Source organism: Borostomias antarcticus (assembly GCF_949987555.1).
Source record: "Borostomias antarcticus genome assembly, chromosome: 2".
NCBI lineage: Eukaryota > Metazoa > Chordata > Actinopteri > Stomiiformes > Stomiidae > Borostomias > Borostomias antarcticus.
Window position 1 is genome coordinate 19,080,820 of NC_140235.1, and position 19,589 is coordinate 19,100,408.

At 46.0% G+C, this 19,589-nt stretch overlaps 1 protein-coding gene across 1 annotated transcript in view; it reads right to left on the reverse strand.

Annotated features, from left to right (window-relative positions):
* Window positions 1–19,589, reverse strand: part of plxdc2b (plexin domain containing 2b) — a gene marked incomplete at both ends in the record, with an annotated part of 149,987 nt that overhangs the window by 78,092 nt on the left and 52,306 nt on the right. The window contains 2 exons of the mRNA XM_084453578.1: window positions 8,198–8,332; window positions 8,381–8,544. Coding sequence (XP_084309704.1) covers window positions 8,198–8,332; window positions 8,381–8,544 — 299 coding nt within the window. The remainder of the gene's footprint in view (window positions 1–8,197; window positions 8,333–8,380; window positions 8,545–19,589) is intronic.

Sequence of the window (19,589 nt, forward strand, 5' to 3'; positions counted from 1 at the left end):
AACCTTGGCAAACTCTGTCTCCACTCTGCACAGGAGCTCCAGTGCTTGCTCTATGTCCCTGGTCCCCCAAAGCATCCAGCCTTCGACCCACCCCTATATCTAGAGGTGTTACTGAAGAACTCTAGTGTTACATGGCTTCTCTCACGTAAATGTGGTTTTGGAGACTTCTACTGTATAGTAGCTTTGGGATACACAGCATGTGCCACAAGACATGCTTACAGTATACTACAGTATACTTGATCTCAAGAAAAAACTGAGATCATCAAAGATGAGAACGCCACACACTGCTGTTCATGCTCATAGGTGCAATTCATTAGGACACCCATAAAACATTCACAACAGCCCCCAACACCTGCAGATATAAATGTTTTGTACATGATCCCATATGGAGCCACCAGATGCTGGCATGCTGCCTGGTAAGGCTGTCGTAGGGGGCAGACAGGAGGATGGGAACCAGACAGTCAGAGAGACAGAGTCCAGGCACTAAAACCCGTTATGAGGACCGGTGCCCCCTTATGTAATGTATGCAGAGCAGCATCATAGGAATAAATGGTAAATGGACTACACTTATATAGCACTCTTCCACCTTAGCGGGACTCAAATCACTTTACAATGTCCTCTCATTCACCCATTCACACACCAATGGCGGTAGCTGCCATGCAAGGTGCTAACCTGCTCATTGGGAGCAATTTGGGGTTAGGTGTCTTGCTCAAGGACACTTCGACATGTGGACAGTCAGAGCTGGGATTTGAACCACTGCCCCTTCGATCACTGAACGACCCGCTCTACCAACTGAGCCACCCCAGAGCTCACGGATCAAACTGTCATTCAGTGCACAGATCACTCACAAGCTCCAGTACTCTCCTATTTGATACAGAGGTGTATTACAATCTCTCAAGAGCAAAGGGAGGGACAGACTCTACAGGTGAGACAGTAAAGCTGTGTTCAGAGAGCCAACATGGGTTTCTGGCAGCTTCAGAATGGAATTTGATTGTACTGGAATTTGATTGTAAATTATTGTAAGTCGCTTTGGATAAAAGCATCTGCTAAATGACAGCAATGTAAGGTAATGATTGTTTGGTAACAGCCTATTTAGAACATCAAAAGTTCTAAAACTAGAGAGTTGCAGAGATTTAAACATTGTCAAATTTTATGCAAATACATGATGCACTGGAAGTTTAAAACTAGTGCCCTGCTGTTGTATCTGAACTAGTGCCCTGCTGTTGTATCTGAACTAGTGCCCTGCTGTTGTATCTTAACACAGCATGAGACAGGGCGAGGATGGCTGACTGAGTTTGGGTTCAAAGAAAAAAGCTGTGCTGAGTAAACAGGGGTGAACTACCAACCAACACACCTCAGCTAGAATAATAAAGGCAATAGTCTGAGAGACAGGGTGAAGACCAACGATTAGCACATACCACCATTCACCATTCCGGATATGAAATGAGTCAGGGACACAATAAGAAGCAGTAAACGCCCACCACCCATGGAAAATGTAAAAACTTAGCTAGCACCCCTGAGATGCACTTCTACACTCCCGGATGATCAAACAACTGAGAGAGAGAGAGAGGAGAGAGGAGAGAGAGAAAGAGAGAGAGAGAGAGAGAGAGAGAGAGAGAGAGAGAGAGAGAGAGAGAGAGAGAGACAGAGAGAGAGAGAGAGAGAGAGAGAGACCTGAGCAGACATCAAATAGCTGCATCACAGAGCTTCCTCTCTTGCCTACTTCAAAGCAGTCTACACTAACAGAAAGGCACCGGGATGAGAACAGAACAGACCTGCCTCTCTCTCCCAAACGCACAAATGAAACATGCCCATGAATACAGCTGCAGCCGACAGTGTTATGTAAGGGATATTTACCGAGGGGCCGGACAATATGCTGTTTCAATGCCCGAGCGGAGGGTGTTATCTGTAGTCTGTATCTGTATCTGCAGTAACCCTCCGCAACTGGCATTGAAACAGCATATTGCCCGGCCCCGAGGTAAATATTCAGTTTATTCAACTTCCTTTCAACTTAACATAACAACTCAACATAACAAAACATAATTATGAAAACAAAATAAAAGTATTGCTACTTTAAAAAGTGTAGGCTAGAAGTTGAGTTGCATAGTCCATTTTGCGGTGAACTGCGTTGCTATGGCGCACTTCAATCAATGAACATAGCAACGCATCTACTGCCTGTCTGAATTAGCCACATCTCTTTGGATGTTTTCTTTTAACGTCAAATCAATAGCCAGTTTTTCATCCCTCGCCTCTGGCCTTTAGGCTCATCTTTGCCCCTCGTAACCCCAAGCAGCCATTCAATGCATTGCGTGACTTGCGAGGCTACAATAGCCTTTAGCCTTGTAGCTCTTTGGCTACAATAACAAGGGTCAACCGTTTCTGCAGCCTGAAGGTTACAGTGGTTTCCTACAGTGGTTACAGTGGTTTCTATAACAACCGCAAGGTGTCTGATCTCTTGATTACTCTGGGTCGGCGCATTAATCTACAGCTGTGCTTAAACATCGGGCAGGATATACAGAAATAATGTATCCCTCCCAGCCAAGCATTTACAAATTAAGTTGAATAAGCTACAATATAAAAATGTTGCAAGCTGCTGTAAGTTTGTATTCCTTTATATATTAGGCCAACAAACACCTCTGTTTTGAGGCAGTATATTTTGTTATTAGTTTGATCTGACTTCAACTGGACTGTAAATCTGTAGCAGCAAGGCCACTGTTAGGGGGATACAACCTTGTCCGAGGCCTGGCAACAAAGTGTGTGTGTGTGTGTGTGTGTGTGTGTGTGTGTGTGTGTGTGTGTGTGTGTGTGTGTGGGTGGAGGGGGGGCTTGGCAGGCTCAGTTGTGCGTCTCCTTGGATTTATCCCTTCCATTAGAGTATGATGTAGGCTACGGTACAACGTTAGCTGTGTGACAGCACAGCGCCCTCTGGCCGTGCCTGTTGAACACAGGCCTGTGTCGTTGGGAACCGATTCATAATTGCATATGTTGTGACACTGTGAAGGATACACATGGCGACACGGCGCCCACTGGATGCACTTCCTTGGGTCCTTGCCCGTTAACACAGCATTTCTTGAGAACCGCAGATCCAAACAACTTCACACGCGACACATGCACATCCTTGGATCTTGAGCAATACATCTGCCGCCTATCAACTTCATACAATACAGTGCGCAGTTGTCGAGCAAATTGAAATACAGACACGCACGCAGAAACGCAGACACACAAGTTCCTGCCTTTATTAGGGAGAAACTTGTATGTTATTGATTTTACCCACTTTATTGTGGAAATGGTTTGATCAACTCATCATTCATTCCGGCCATTCATCATGTTTATGCCACAGCAATGCACGTGCTGTACACAGCCACTTCCCTTCGGCTCTAGCTAGCAGTGAAGTTATACATTTATCAATTTGGATGAGAGCGAACACTTCGACCAAATCCCTCATCTCTCATGAGACTGATTCTGACTGGCATCTAAGCACAGCGCAGCCACACATGCCTATTCATCACTTCAAAATATGTAGCCTACCCTATGGCAAATATATATTTTATAAAGGCCTCTTCTATGTGTCATACAGTCAGCCAAACTGCAATACTTCATCCTACCACATGGTGAGAGCAACAACGACAGTGGCAGCAGCCGTAAAACAATATTACAACCCGCAACCACAAAGGGCAGTAGAGCAGTGCTACAGGGGCAGTAAACTGCTACAGTGTAGTACGCTAGGCTTCTCTGACAAGCTAGTTGTCGTCACTTATAATGTAGGCAACGTTTCTCAGTTTGACCGGTCTGAACTGCTTTTTTGGATTAGCTACTGTACAGCAGAGACAGTAGCCTACATGAAATTGGTTATTTGAGGGGATATCATTTTACCAACTGATCGGACTTCATTCATTCTTTAGATTCAGACCCAGAAACTCAGAAATCCCTAATTTTTAACCACTATTTTCAACAATGCAGTCAGAGTAGCGACATTAATACAATCAATAAATACTGTAGCACTAAACCAGTGAGGACTATTTCATTTCAACGCATGATACATTTATTTGATTCAAGGCACACCCCAACAAGGCTGTCCAAGTGGCACAATCGTTAGTGCAGCAGACTTGTAACATAAAGCTTGCGGGTTCAACTCTCCGTCCTACCATTTGATGTTTGAGGGTAGTACCTTTAGAATTCTATTAAATCGTTTTTAAGAAGGAAAGACTTATTATTTTCTGCTATTTGTGTTATTATTATTATTATTATTAGTAGTAGTACTAGTAGTAGTATTTATTTCATTACTTTTATTACGTAACAATGTAACAACAACGATGGTACAGTAGCCTATCCCTCAAGCTCTGTAGATGTGCACTTTATAAAATAGTTGTTGCATATCTTCATATTACAGTAGCTATTCCTAAACTCATGGTTGTGTCCTAGACTATCCTAGATCTCATAGGCTACTTGTATCTTTGCTTAAGAAATCCTAACGTAACTACAGTATTCAATTCTATTGAATAGTTCAATGCTAACTATTCAGTGCTGTGACTATAAGATTTTAACAAAGGTTCTAGCTTGCAGACTGGAGTCGGTTATGCTTACAACTACACACCCAGAGCAGACTAGTCTTACTTAGCTTTTTGGTAACCTACACAGGTTGTTTAAAGTTCTGTACTCTCCAGAAACTCCACTCATAGCAGAGGTTCTGCTCTCCTTGCACGCTCACAAAGCATTTGACCGGATTGAATATGAATACCTTTTTAAAACTTTGGACAGATTCGGTTTTGGACTGACTTTTTGTTCTTGGATTAAAGTCTTATATGCTGCACCCCAGGCTTCAGTCTGTACAAATAGTACTTTCTCACAGTATTTCCAGATAGGTAGAGGGACTAGACAAGGTTGTCCACTGAGCCCACTTTTATTTGACCTAGCCATGGAGCCACTTGCAGTTTGCCCAAGGGCTGCCAGGGACACACAAATTGTCTTTATATGCGGTCAACCTGCTGCTTCTTTTGTCCATTCCATTTTTGGTAAATTCTCAGGATATAGGATTAACCTAACTAAGAGTTTACTCTTTCCGGTCAATGACCAGGCTCGACAGATGTCGTTTGAAGCTTATCCACTGACTGAAACTCGGGATGCTTTTACATATCTGGGTGTGTCAGTAACCCGTAGATACAAAGACTTATTCAAACACAACTTTAAAACAGCCCCGGAGAAGGCCAAGCAAGATCTTACCCGCTGGTCAACACTCCCTATATCATTGGCTGGAAGAATGAACTCTGTCAAGATGACAATTATGCCCAGGTTCCTATTCCTGTTCCAGACAGTACCGGTTTATATTCCAAAATCATTTTTTAAGGATCTAGATAAGTCCATATCTGCCTTTATTTGGAGTAAGACTGTCCTGTGGATTAGAAAGGAGTTTTTGGAGAGACAGAAAGAAGTGAGACAGAAGAAGAGGGCTTAGCTCTACCAAATATACAATACTACTGGACGGCTAACATCCATAAATTGATATAATGTACTGGGTTTCGGCGTCTCACGAGGGGGTTGGCGCGGTGTGGGTAGAAATGGAGCAACATTCCACTCATCCCGTATCCTTATCCTCTTTTGTATTAGCTCTGCTGCCTCTCAGTAAACAGTGCCTTACAAATAGTAACTCACTTCGAATATGGTCTCAGTTGAGGACCCATGTTAAGCACAGAAAGGCCTTGCCCTCTCTCCCAATTGTGGCTAATGCACTTTTCCCACCCTCTCTCATGGACTCCAGGAATGGTCTGGGGCAGGTGAGGGATCTTTTCAAAGACGTTCATGTTTTTTGAGCAACTACTGTGTGGATATAATGTCCCCCACTCACATCTGTTCAGGTATTTGCAGGTATGTTAGGAAGCACTTCTCTTTTCCTTCTCTCTCATCAGATAGTTGGATAGATGAGTGACTGGATAGGGGGGCTGTGAGTAGACTGTACAGTGATATCCAAGAGATTATTTCCGCTTCACGTAGTCTTATTAAGATGGCGTGGGAGGAGGACTTTGGCTATGACATCTCAGATGGTTCCTGGCAATTGGCGATTAAGAGAATACATTCAACATCTACATATCTGTATCAGACATGGTTTGCTTCAATTTAAAGTATTCGATAGTCCTCCAGGAGTAGGCTTGCCAGGATATATCCAACAGGATATATAACGCTGTAAACTACAGGGGCGAGGCCAGAATATGTAGGGGCATGTTATTTAAATGACGATTGTTTTCATCCACCACATTTATCAACACCCGATCATTCGTACGATGGGATTGGCGGCATATGAATGTTTGATAGATCACATGTGGATGCTGTCGTATTATCATTTCTGCAATCGGATCTGCGATCGGATCTGCGCTCCTTTGATAAATGAGTGCCATTGTGCCTGACAAGAACAATCGCAGATAATTAATTGGGGAAAAAAGAATCAATATACTTACAGTATCTACACCTCTGCAAGTCTCACCAGTAAACGCCAGCACAAACTCTTCTGGCAACAGACACAGAAACTGAATGAAACCTAGATTGCATCCACCATGGCTCATGTTCACCCACACCCACATGCGCCACCAGCATCGACAGCATAGGTTTACTTGAGGACACCTCTGCCCTGGCTTGTATTCCAAGGTAGTTTATTTGAGTTTTGAGTGAGTCACACCCTACCCTGGCGTCGGAGAGTCTGCTGTTGCATGGCTTTTATGACCCCACATGTCCAGGTGAGGGAGAACCATTGTTGAGAGTCTCATGTTTTGGCACCAGCTAACCCAAACATGATGGCAACTCCGGGTTAGGTGAACGGTCTCTACGCCCCACAGAGAGGTGATGAGTGCTAAAGTGAAAGTGTGAATTAGGAAAATCACACAGAAACAGAGAGATGTGCAGACAGGCAATGATGAACCCTTTATTTTCCTTAGTGAACATTCCTCATATATTGAGCTCTCACTCCCCTTCCTCCCAAATAAACATGCTTTCCTTCCTCCGTACTAAACGTCTGCTCCTTTCTTCCCTCCCTCTCTCTCCCTGTGCATAGATGTATTTGCCTGGGTTGGAGGTGTCATCATCTTACCAGACGGTTTTTCCTCTAGAGATCAGGCAGGTATGTTGTATGCAAGGTGGGTGAGACTGTCTGACAGGGAAAATGACGGTTATTTGTACTGAAATACTGGGTCACACCTCAGAAACAAATGAGCAAGGAGGGTGCATGGGTTTAAGTGTGTGCATGTTTGTTTGTGTGTGTGTGTGTGTGTGTGTGTGTGTGTGTGTGTGTGTGTGTGTGTGTGTGTGTGTCGGTGCGCGTTTGTGTGTGTGTACAGTATGTGTGTATGTGTGTGCGTGCGTTTCTGTGTGTGTGTGTGCTCGCATTTCTGTGTCTGTGTGTGTGTGTATTTGTGTCATCAAAGCTTCCTTCGTCCGGCACCAGGCTACAAACCTGGGATGATTAGAGGGCGCAGGAACAACTTAACGAGCCGTCTGGCTGCTGCAGCCGCCATCATACCGCCAAACGCCTGAGCGCCGCATTCAGCGCAATAACTAGGAGGCCCCGGGCCCCTGTCTTTCACTCACACAGCCACACAGACCAGCCCCAGTCATTAATCTGCACCACATCTATCAACTCTCAGACCTGGAGGGCTCCAGGTTAGTTTCCCCCTATTTGTCTGTTTCTGGAGTGTGTGTGTGTGTGTGTGTGTGTGTGTGTGTGTGTGTGTGTGTGTGTGTGTGTGTGCGTGTGTGTGTGTGTGTGTGTGTGTGTGACTGTGTGTGTGTGTGTGTGTGTACATGCATGCGTGGGTGCGTGTGTGCGTGTGTGTGTGTGTGTGTCTTTTTTCTTTGTGAAGGTGGTCTAATATGCAGGTAAATTAATACCTGGGAGGTCTGGGTTTCATTTGATAAAGCATTAATCCTTTAAAAGTCCCCTGGTCCTCTTTTTCATTATCTACATCCACACAGTTCTGAGGAGCTCTACATTCTGTCCTGATTATCAGGGAGTATCTGAGGTATTTTTAGAATTAGGGGGGGATAAAAGTCTGAAATATTTTAAAACTCCCGTTCATACATATTCCTGCTATTTCTCTCAGCATCAAAGGGTGATGTGAGGTGATGACTGTGTGTGTGTGTGTGTGTGTGTGTGTGTGTCTGTGTGTCTGTGTGTGTGTGTGTGTGTGTGTGTGTGTGTGTGTTTGTACTTTACCTCTATCTGGGAGCTGTTGTCTGTGTCCTCTGCTGAGAGCAGACCAGGGAAGCCGTCACGCTGCTCCTGGCCCTGGTCTAGGCCCTGGTCCTGGTCCTGGCCCTGGCCCTGGTCCTGGTCCTGGTCCTGCTCCTGCTCCTGCTCCTGCTCCTGCTCCTGCTCCTGCTCCTGCTCCTGCTCCTGCTCCTGCTCCTGCTCCTGCTCCTGGTCTTGACTGGCCCTGTTACTGTCCATATTGCGTGGCTCTGGGGACAGCCATCTCCTCCACCTGTGGCTGTACAGCTTCACGTCCACCTCCACGTCTTCACCAGCCAGCGCTGGCCCCTGCACATACGAGTAGGAAACCCCTGAGGAGCAGAGAGAGGAAGACGGGATGAGTGATGGACCAACAACCAGTGGTGTAGTGGATGGTATGCGGGAGTATACGCTATCAAACAGAGGTAGGCTTATATACTGTAGCTAGTATTGTTCATGGACACAGCTACAGTGGTCCATCATTCATCCCCCCCCCCCTCCTATCTCCCCGAATAGAAAATAAATCAACTAAGAACTTGTAGAAACCCATTGCCCAGGGGCAGAGTGAGTCCACTGCATTCATCACGGTCTAACACAGTAACAAAACGGTACATCCAATACACCAATCAAATAAGACATCAAACACAGTTTACATGGCATGCAATTTTATAAGCACACCACAAACACAAAAAACTGAATCTATATAAAGCGATTCATTAAAGCTAAATTATTAAAGGTGTCAATCAACAAAACTGACCAATGGGTTAAAGAGAAATCTGCATTTGTAACCAGCATGCGCACGTGCCATGTCCAAAGCTCAGTGCGTCTTAAGAATTCAGTGCGTCTCTTTCAGCTCTGTGGTCTGTCAGGATTAGACACATTGTGATCGTTTTGATAGGAACGGAGGTTGTGTTTAGTTATTTTTCAGTAATTTTCTTGCTAAAAGAAAGATCCTTTCCCCTGTCTCTGATTCTCAGCCTTTTCATCACTCCAGGCATTCTACCTACAGCAGTTCTCACACATAGGATACTTAAGGGCATTTTCCCCCATTGAGATCCATTGTAGTGGAAGCTCCCATTGACATGTTATTCTCACATGACATGTAGGCCCACGAATTGTGAATGAATGCCCAGTATGGCCTAGTATATGGGCCTGATATATTGCTTTATTTCACAATTTGGATGGAATTTATTTACATTTAGTGATATGTCAGTGAAATATAATCAGTTTCACAGTGTGGAGGTCAAATGGCACTGATGATGCTGCCAGAAGGTCTACAAATGGCACTGATTGGTGGTCCGCCTTGACATAACTGTACTAAAACCTCTCCAAAGCTGCACTTGTTCACATTACTAGCATCTAACTTGGCACAGGTACTGATCATAAATCAAAATAATGATTCCTAGTTGATCTGGGCTACTATCTCATGTTTTCAAGCTGATATTCACTCTAAACTTTTTTTTTTTTTTTTTACGGGATGATTGAATTTGAGATTGTTTACATTGTTCTACTGTAGCTCTAATTGCTCTGTCAAAGCCACATTTGGAAAGCCTCCCCACAGGTTTTAGCTATCATTTGATACCAAGATTATTATAATGGCCCTTGCGGATGTGGAGATATTCTATTATTCATTGTGGGCATGTCATTTTGAGCAGGAAAACTGAAAAAGGCCTGGGTTTTATTTGCTCAGGGGACCACAATAACCCTCTTTTATTAATGCAATAACGCTATCAGTCAATAGCATCCGCTCGCCAAAACATTCTGCACTGCTGACCTCTGAAGAAGTCAACTTGAAATGAGAATCAGTTGTATTGCACAGCAGTGGGACAGTGTGCTAGCAGTGTAATTACACAATCATCTTTTTATCGTCTATAAGGCCGTGATCCAGCGTTGGAGCCAGGCGGTTGGGCGCTCCGATCAGCTGCCTCCTCCTTCTTTATTCACCACCAGCGGACGACACACTGACAGCATTGGGAAGAAACCTCCCTTTGGCTCAAACCGATCCATATTATAGGATGACTCAGAATCGCACACGTACAGATCTCTCACACTGCAGTCCACCAGAGCCAAGACCTCACGCCACTAAAACAACTTCTTCACCACTGCCATCAGCCTCATCAACAAGGCGTGTGTCCCCCCACAACATTTTATATGAAATTATATATATATATATAAAACATTGCACATACATCACATTACCCCATACTCAGACACTGTATATACACTCATCACACTTCATTCTGTATATATTGTGTATTTTGCATTTGTGCTTTTTATTTGGTTGTATTATATTTTGTATTTGCACTGTCCTGTCTTTGCACTGTCCTGTCCTGCCCAGTCGAATGTCGTCTCCATCAGTGTATGCATCATTCCCCTAAAAATTCCTAGTGTAAACCATATACATGGCAAATAAACCAATCTTGAATCTTGAATCTCATTTTACCACCTCAATCTGACACAACTCTATTTGCTTTCGTTTTTTTCACTTAATTTACGTCACATCATTTTTGTTTGTGATTTTGTGTCTATGTGTGTTTTTAATGTGTGCTATACAACAACTTGCCTCGTAATTTTCCGGTGAGTTCAGGCACCATGTAGGGCTGCACAATTAATCGTGAATTAATCGAAATCGCGATTATGACCTCCGCAATTAAGTAATCGCAAAAGGCCACAATTAATGTGATTAATAATTTTGCTTTGAATTGAGTGTGCTAGGACGGACGAATCACAGGCGCTTATGCTGTCTGACCAATCACATGCGTTCTCGCTGAGTGGTTACGAAAAAGATGATGTCGCTCAAGCCCAGCAGGTCATATGCAAACTGTGCAGAGTTAAAGCTATTACTTTGAAATATTAATCGCAATTATTAATCGCAATTACCATTTTGAAGCAAATAATCGCAATTATTATCTTTTGTCATAATCGTGCAGCCCTAGCGCCATGCCCCCCCCCCCCCCCCCCCATCAACTCTAGACTCCAACTCTAGAGCTCCAGAATTCACCAAAAGTTTTATGCTCATTTGAACATATACTTAATGAGCGAAAGTGAGAAACTGTATACAAATGACATGTTCAGCGATGTTATTATCAAAACATTTATTTGCCAAAGTTACATTTCTCAATTTCAGTGCAGTCTTTCAGCCAGTGTGAATTTCATGCTGTGTGTGGTTTTTAGCTGTGCTTGGTTGGTTGGTTGGTATTGGTCCACAAAAATGTCCACAAAAGTGTAGTGTGGCACCACAGTTGTTACTAATCCACTACTGTCCTCTTTAGAACCTACTGGTTCCCACATCTGTCCTCTCTAGAACCTACTGGTTCCCTCATCTGTCCTCTCTAGAACCTACTGGTTCCCACATCTGTCCTCTCAGGTTTCCAGACGCTGGATGACATGATCTCTAAGACTAACCATTAAGTAAGGGATAATACATGACGAGGTGTGCTGTTATTGAAGCAATAACTCATGAGAGGGTGTGGTATATGCCCTATATACCAGGGGTTGTGCTGCGGTGATAGGCACAAGACGCAGCCGAGAACCAGTAGGTTCTAGGACAGATGAGGGAACAAGTAGGTTCTAGAGACGACAGATCAGGGAACATACTAAAATGACATATTTACAGTACAGTCGTAGAGACAACATTAAAAGGGCTGTTTATTTGTAATGTTGAGGTGAAACAAGCGCATTAATTTGTGAAAACTGTGATGAGGCTCTAGCCGTGCATTTGTCGCGACATAATGCACACTCCTTCAGCCAATCAGAATCGAGTATTCACCCAGGCCATGGTACAATGACCAGTATGCCATTACAGCTCTGCTAATGGGACTGCTTTATGAATAAATTGTTGTGTTCCCCAGCCTGCTTTAATTAAAAGAGGGATTTTCCCTTTCCTGTTTTCTCATCCCTTCCTCTCTCTCCTCTACCCCCCCCCCTCTCTCTCTCTCTCTCTCTCTGATGAGAGAGGACGAGGAGAGAGCAGGAGGAGATGAGAGTGGGGTGGCTTAGGATGCTAATGTGCCCGAAGTGAGAGCTGACATATTCATTTTATAATGACCATCTGCATGGAAAACAGCCCAGAGGACACAGAGGAGACCAGACACACAAACACACTCATACAGTACACACACACACACACACACACACATGCACACACACACACACACACACACACGCACACACACACACACACACACACACACGCACACACACGCACACACACACACACACACACTCATGCACGCACACACGCACACACACACACACACACACACATGCACACGCACGCAGACGCACACACACGCACACACACGCACACACACACACACACACACACACACACTCATACAGTACACATACACACACACACACACACGCACACACACACACACACTCATACAGTACACATACACACACACGCACACACACACACACACAGGGCAGAGAGACACCGCTCAGAGCAAAAGAAGACAGAATAAAACACTGTCAAAAGTCATACTGTAGGTACACATCTAGCTCAACAGAATCTCCATCATACAGGTACTGTAGACATCTCTGTCTCAGAGAGGGAACAGGGCAGGACATTCCACCGGCCATTCAATTCCACCGGTCATTCTCCGTCCACTGAAACATCAACGTCATCAAGATGGAGAAATATCAAAACGCAACATACAAACAGACCTCAAGTTTCCAGACCCCCAGCATTAGCCCCTTTCATTAGGCAGTCTTAGCAGACAGCTCTGTTGCGGTATGCTGCCGATTACTATGCAGATCTCCATCCTCTCGTCCGTCAAACGCAGCTTCTGTAGCCGACTATTCACTTAACGCTCACCATTCACTCACCAGCTTTCTCTCCCTCACTCCTCATCAGCTGATGTGCATTAGTTACGTCTGTCAGGACAAAGCCGCCTGTACATTTCCCATCAACAGCCACCGTATAGTTCCATCCAAGAGGAACCTATACATCCACAAGACTCCTATACATCCTCTCCCACTCCAAGAGAGCTTTGTTAGAACTGCAACATTGTGCAGTGGAGAGTTGGCAAAAAAGAGGACATTTCAAAACACACCATGACTGGAAAAGGGAGACCTTGAGAACAAATGCTTGTGCTTTTCCACCCGCCATCTCCCTGTGAAAGGCCATGATGAGTCACCATTTTAAAAGAGCACCTTGCGCTTGGGTCTGTTCATCTCTCTCTCTTTCTACTGTCTCTATAGGTCACCTCTCTGATTCAGACACACTGAACCCTCTTGTCCAGGGAGGTCTGCAGTCTTTGTCCGGCGTTTGAGAGGAGGCTGAGTAGGGACCCCTGAGGAACACGTAAAAAGAGCTCCCAGCAGGATGGGGTTTCTCCCTGCGTGTGTGTGTGTGTGTCCTCGCTTTTGTGTGAGAGGAAATGGTTCCCCTCTGTTCCTCCTTTCACTCCCTCTGAATACCCTGCATACCTTCCCGCTGACCCCCCCTCGGGCTGCTCCGTCCGCCGGACCCATGCCTGTCACCGCCGCTGAGGAGCAGACTGCGGGAGAACTGGACTTTGGTCGCACCTAGACCCTTTCAAGGACACCAAGGAGCTGATAAAAATGGCAGAGTGAAGGTGCTGTCTGTCAGCCCTTCTGACACTCTGCTGCCAGGGATGAGGAACCTTCTGGTCTCCTCTTTGTCTCTCTGTCTACCTGACTCAATGGCTCTCACTGGGTACTTCCTCACATGACTGGCACCCATTGGAGAGCTGAATGCTAGTGTGTGTGTGTGTGTGTGTGTGTGTGTGTGTGTGCGTGCTTGTGTGTGTGAATATGTGTGTGTGTGTGTGTGTGCACCCCTCCCCGCAAGTCTCTGAGAAAGTGCTAGCCTATGTTGAAGTGGGAACAGGTTCGAGTGAAGCTTTTTTGGCAGAAAAAAAGCCTATCGGTTTCTAAGCTACTTCTCGCTCCCTCTTTTCCTATACTGTCAGTGTTCTTTCTCACTGTCCATAGAAAGCTGCTTCATCAGTGTACCAGGATCCCCTGCCAAGCAGCTTGGAGACACCTTCCTCACCAGGGCCAAGAGGGGCCAACTATTAAGACCAGCTGGGGCCCCAAACTCCCCCTGGAGACATAATCTCTGACTAGAGGTACTAGATGGCTGAAGGCCAACTACTTGGCTCGGGAGCCGAGAAGATCAATGCCTGTTGAAAAACAAAAAAGCTAAAGCTACCTTTCTTGTTAAAGATCCTTTAAACTAGATTTCTCCGGGAAATGATGACATCTGTCCACCAACAGAATGCTCTCACAGTTGGATAGGTTTGTGATATCCTCATAGACTATTTCTCCAAAAGAGCTAAGCGTTAACACTGCATCGGGAGAAAATGACAAATGATTGGATGTGAGCAATTATGTGGGGGAAGAAAGGAATTATTCCAGATTATGAAGCGTAACCTGCAATTACTCCTCCAGTCAGTGTGACTTGTCCCCTCCGTTAGGCGCCGATTCAGGCGGAGACGCTGTCAGTGGCGCTCTATAAGTAAGTAAGTAAGTAAGTAAGTAAGTAAGTAAGTAAGTACATTTATATAGCACTTCTCACAGAGATGACTCACAAAGTGCTTCACACAGGTTAAAATGCATACAAAGAATCAACAAAAATACAGGAGACAGGACAACAGTCATTAACATACAGTCAAATTAATTCACCAAATGCCTGTCTAAACAGAAGCATTTTTAGCTGCTTCTTAAAAATGTCCACATAGGCCGCAGCTCTCAAGCCCTGAGGAAGAGCATTTCATAATCTAGGTGCCAGACTCAAAGGCTCTGTCACCTCTGGTCTTAAGACTGGTGTGAGGGACAGCCAACAGAGCTTGGTCAGCAGACCTCAGTGACCTGCCGTTCATGGAGCAGGTCAGACAAATATACAGGTGTCTGACCATGTAGGGCTCCATACGTAATTACAAGAACTTTGAACTGGATCCTAAAATTAACTGGAAGCCAGCGCAAGGAGGCCAGGACAGAAGTAACTGGGCCTAAAATGAACCGGACCCAGTTGACAGCCTGGCGGGAGAATGCTGGACTGGCTGGAGGCGGTCCAAGGATGCTTTGCTGAGACATAAAAAAAAAAGAATCTGTCATCATTCCACCGCACAGCAGTGAGCCTGGAACATGTAATGCAAATAAGACAGACATCAGACGCAAGGCCAGAAGACACGATAAGGAGAGCAAACAGCGCCGCTAAAACCACCTTTCCTTCCTCTCCTCCCCCCTCTACCTTCTCTTCCACTTTAATGTCTGTCTCTGTCTCTTTTAATGTCTGTCTCTGTCTCTTTTAATGTCTGGCTCAATGGGTGAGCTGTGGCTGAATCCCACGTCAGAGGTTTTCAAAGCCTGGTTGATTTATTCATCTGAATTAATCCCCTGGGAAAAAAGTGTAAGCTTGGCCCTTATGGTGGAGGTCAGGGAGAAGGGACAAATGTGTGTGTGTGTGTGTGTGTGTGTGTGTGTGTGTGTGTGTGTGTGTGTGTGTGTGTGTGTGTGTGTGTGTGTGTGTGTGTGTGTGTGTGTGTGTGTGAGAGAGAGAGAGAGAAAGGAGCGAGAGGAGAGGTTGAGAAACAAAAGAAAGTGCTAAAAGTGTTTCACATAAGCCCGTCTGATGGAGTGATTAAAAAGAGGAGAGAGACATAGTGAGATCTGTAGTATCCCCCCGTGAGTTTGGGCTCTGTTCTGTCATTCCTCTCATGGCTGTACCCTGGACAGACTGGGCCAGATTATGTATTCACAGGATCGACCCTCTAGTCTAGACAAACAGAAAACACAGCATGAAAATCAGCATGCCTGCAGGACAAACAACCCACCGCTACGGGGTAGAAACCAGGTCAGAAGACTGGACAAGATCTGGAGATAGAGAGTCCTCCCCGAGGGCAGGTTAACAGTCCTGCGTTAGCACCAGGTGAACTTATTGGACCCCGTTGACAGAAGGGCTCAGGTGATGTTTGATGTTGGCCAGACATCAAACATGCGCCGGCCCAACCCAACCAGGAAGCTGACTGGGTGTCAGCTGATGCCTCCGCCGCCGCCCAGCTCCGCCCACGCCGTTCACTCTGAACTGATGCGGCACCACCAGATCCACACTGTGCACTTAAAAGAACGAGGGCCCCAACTACAATACTTTTGGCTTAGCGTAATAAATCGGGGAGTAAAGTCTCGTATCATGCTGAGGTGGATAATCATTTTTATGACTTAAATGGCGTGTCGGAGATACAGTACACACACACCTCAGATTTCAAACCTCTTCTCCCCAGGCTAGAGACAAATATGTAATTAAAGATAATGTATATGAAATTAAAGATAATGTACAAGAGCCGAGCAGGTACTTGCGGTACGACTACTGCTTTTACCAGACCCGAGGACTCTATAATAAGTTGGAAGAAAGTGCGCCTCTCTGACCTGCTCCAACACGCCGCCCTGCTCCAACACGCTGACCTGATCCAACACGCTGACCTGATCCAACACGCCGCCCTGCTCCAACACGCTGACCTGATCCAACACACTGACCTGCTCTAACACGCTGACCTGCTCCAACACGCCGACCTGCTCCAACACGCTGACCTGCTCCAACACGCTGACCTGCTCCAACACGCCGCCCTGCTCCAACACGCCGACCTGCTCTAACACGCTGACCTGCTCCAACACGCCGACCTGCTCCAACACGCTGACCTGCTCCAACACGCCGACCTGCTCCAACACGCTGACCTGCTCCAACACGCCGCCCTGCTCCAACACGCTGACCTGCTCCAACACGCTGACCTGCTCCAACACGCCGACCTGCTCCAACACGCTGACCTGCTCCAACACGCTGACCTGCTCCAACACGCTGACCTGCTCCAACACGCCGACCTGCTCCAACACGCTGACCTGCTCCAACACGCTGACCTGCTCCAACACGCCGACCTGCTCCAACACGCTGACCTGCTCCAACACGCTGACCTGCTCCAACACGCTGACCTGCTCCAACACACTGACCTGTTCCAACACGCCGCTCGCCCGCTTCTGGCAGCGTTCAAATATATAGTGCCGCTGCGGGGTCACAGGGTCACGGGGTCAGGGGAGCACTGAGAGCTGAGTAGAAACAAAACACAGGTAGACAGAACCTGCAGAGGCAAACAGACACAAACGCACACACACAAACATGCACAGGCAGGCAGGTACACACACACATACACAAACGCACACACCCACACACACATACACACACACACACACACAAATGCACAGGCACACGCCAACGCGCGCGCGCACACACACACACACACACACACGCACACACATGCACACACACAGACAGACAGACAGACAGACACACACACACACACACACACACACACACACACACACACACACACACACACACACACACACAATTTCCCTGTGGAGAGTGTTTAAGGTATTACTGAGGATCTGGCTACAGTCTTCACTGTGCTGTCAAAATAGTATAGACTAGGAATAAAACACACTCCACTGGAATGAAAATCCACACACAGAAACACACAGACACACACACACTCACGCAGACACACACATAGACACAGACACACAGACACACACACAAACACACCTCTACTTCCCTCATTTCTCCCCCCCCCCCTCTTCAGCCCTCCAGAGAGAGCCGAGATGCTTTCTGTCACAGTCCATTCCATTATCCTGACATCCTACTGTTTTATCAGCAATTAGTCCCGTCTTCCCAGATGAAGGCGAGGCGGTTTGCATCACCGGCATCTGCTGGCACACGAGCTGGGACTCCAGATGGGGGAATACAAATGTCCACTTCAGCGCAATCAACAATTTATCCACTCCTATATCCCACAAACCTGAGGGGACACGTCTACACGGCCGAGAGGATGAGCAGCGCACACAAGTTTCATTTGATTTGATTTGCTGTGGTCCCTACAGACGACGTGTCGACACCTTCAACACGTTTGCGGCACGCCGCACCCAACATTAACGTGTGTCAGAGTATACAGTACCTTCTAGCTTGTGTTGAAAAATGGTTAACGCTTTTGATTACAGCCCGCAGCCTACGGCGTTCATTCATAGTCAGCAGACTCCATGCTTTCACGGAGGGGGAGGGAGTGACCGGGTGCAGTGTCCACTCCGGCCTCCGGGGGACCTCACAGAAGCACTAGATTAATGGGCAGATATTTTGTGGAGAATGTAGCTGCTCAATTTGGATGCCAACTGGGAAACACCCCACTACAAAAAAGCAGCACCTTACCCACGCACTAGCCTGTCTCAAAAAAGGTGCGCAACTGACAGATATCTGCTTATTAAGCACAGCAGTGGCTATATTGTATGTCCAGGAACTGTACAGTTTAAAATTTGTCTCCAATATTCTCATAGAGTCTGCTGTAGTCTAGGTGTTTATGCATGGGAATATGTTCCCCAGTACCAACATACTGTAAAAGTATTGGCATACGTACAGTAATGTACTGGTACACCGCTAGTACACTGTAACTTCACCGTAATTACACTGTACGTTGCGGGCTGTTATCTAAGGCGTTGCCAAAAAATTAACTACGAGAGGAACAGGCAAGTTTTGCAGCTGTTGTGTTAATCCCAATATGCCAAGGTGTGAAAAAAGGCCCAAAATAAAAAGCAATCTCCTCCCTTTGAAAGTGTTAATTACATATGCATGCAAGGACGGCGGGGCACGGGGGGTTAATTAGATGTTGTGTTCACACACTGTCCCAGAGAACTCAGATGGGGGTTCTGTCAATAGTCAGTAGGCTACTGTGTGTGTGTGTGTGTGTGTGTGTGTGTGTGTGTGTGTGTGTGTGTGTGTGCGTGTGTGCGTGCGTGCGTGCATGCTTGTGGCTTTAGTCTGTTTTGGGGACAGTAAAGTAAGAACAATGGTCACTTGTTGGGGACACCGGATGGTCCTCACAAGTTTAGTGTCAAAGGTTAGGGTTTAGGGCTTGGGTTTACAATTAGGGTTATTGTTAGGGGTCAAATGTAGACTATTCTGCAATGTATTGATATTGTGTGGCTTACTTATCTGCCCAGTGAGCCGTGACACAAAACATCTTCAATCGCATAAAACTAGAAACAGACTTCTTATTTTTTTTTGCTTCCTTAAACAAAGAACCTTTTTATTTCCAAGCAACATGTCAGCAACAATAAATGCATGCAGGCTAACCCCAAACAACCCATCAAAATAAACCTAAAAACACGATTACAAACCCAAAAGAAACAGTAAAAGACCAAAAACACAGGGTCTCAATCCATGAGAGAAACCACCGCACCGGCTGTCTGGATGTCATCAGTGGTTCAAAGGCTGGTCAGAACTGGAACTGGACACAATACTGCACTCACTGAAGGAGGAGAGGGAGAGATGGGGGGGGAGAGAGATGGGGGGGGGGAGAGAGAT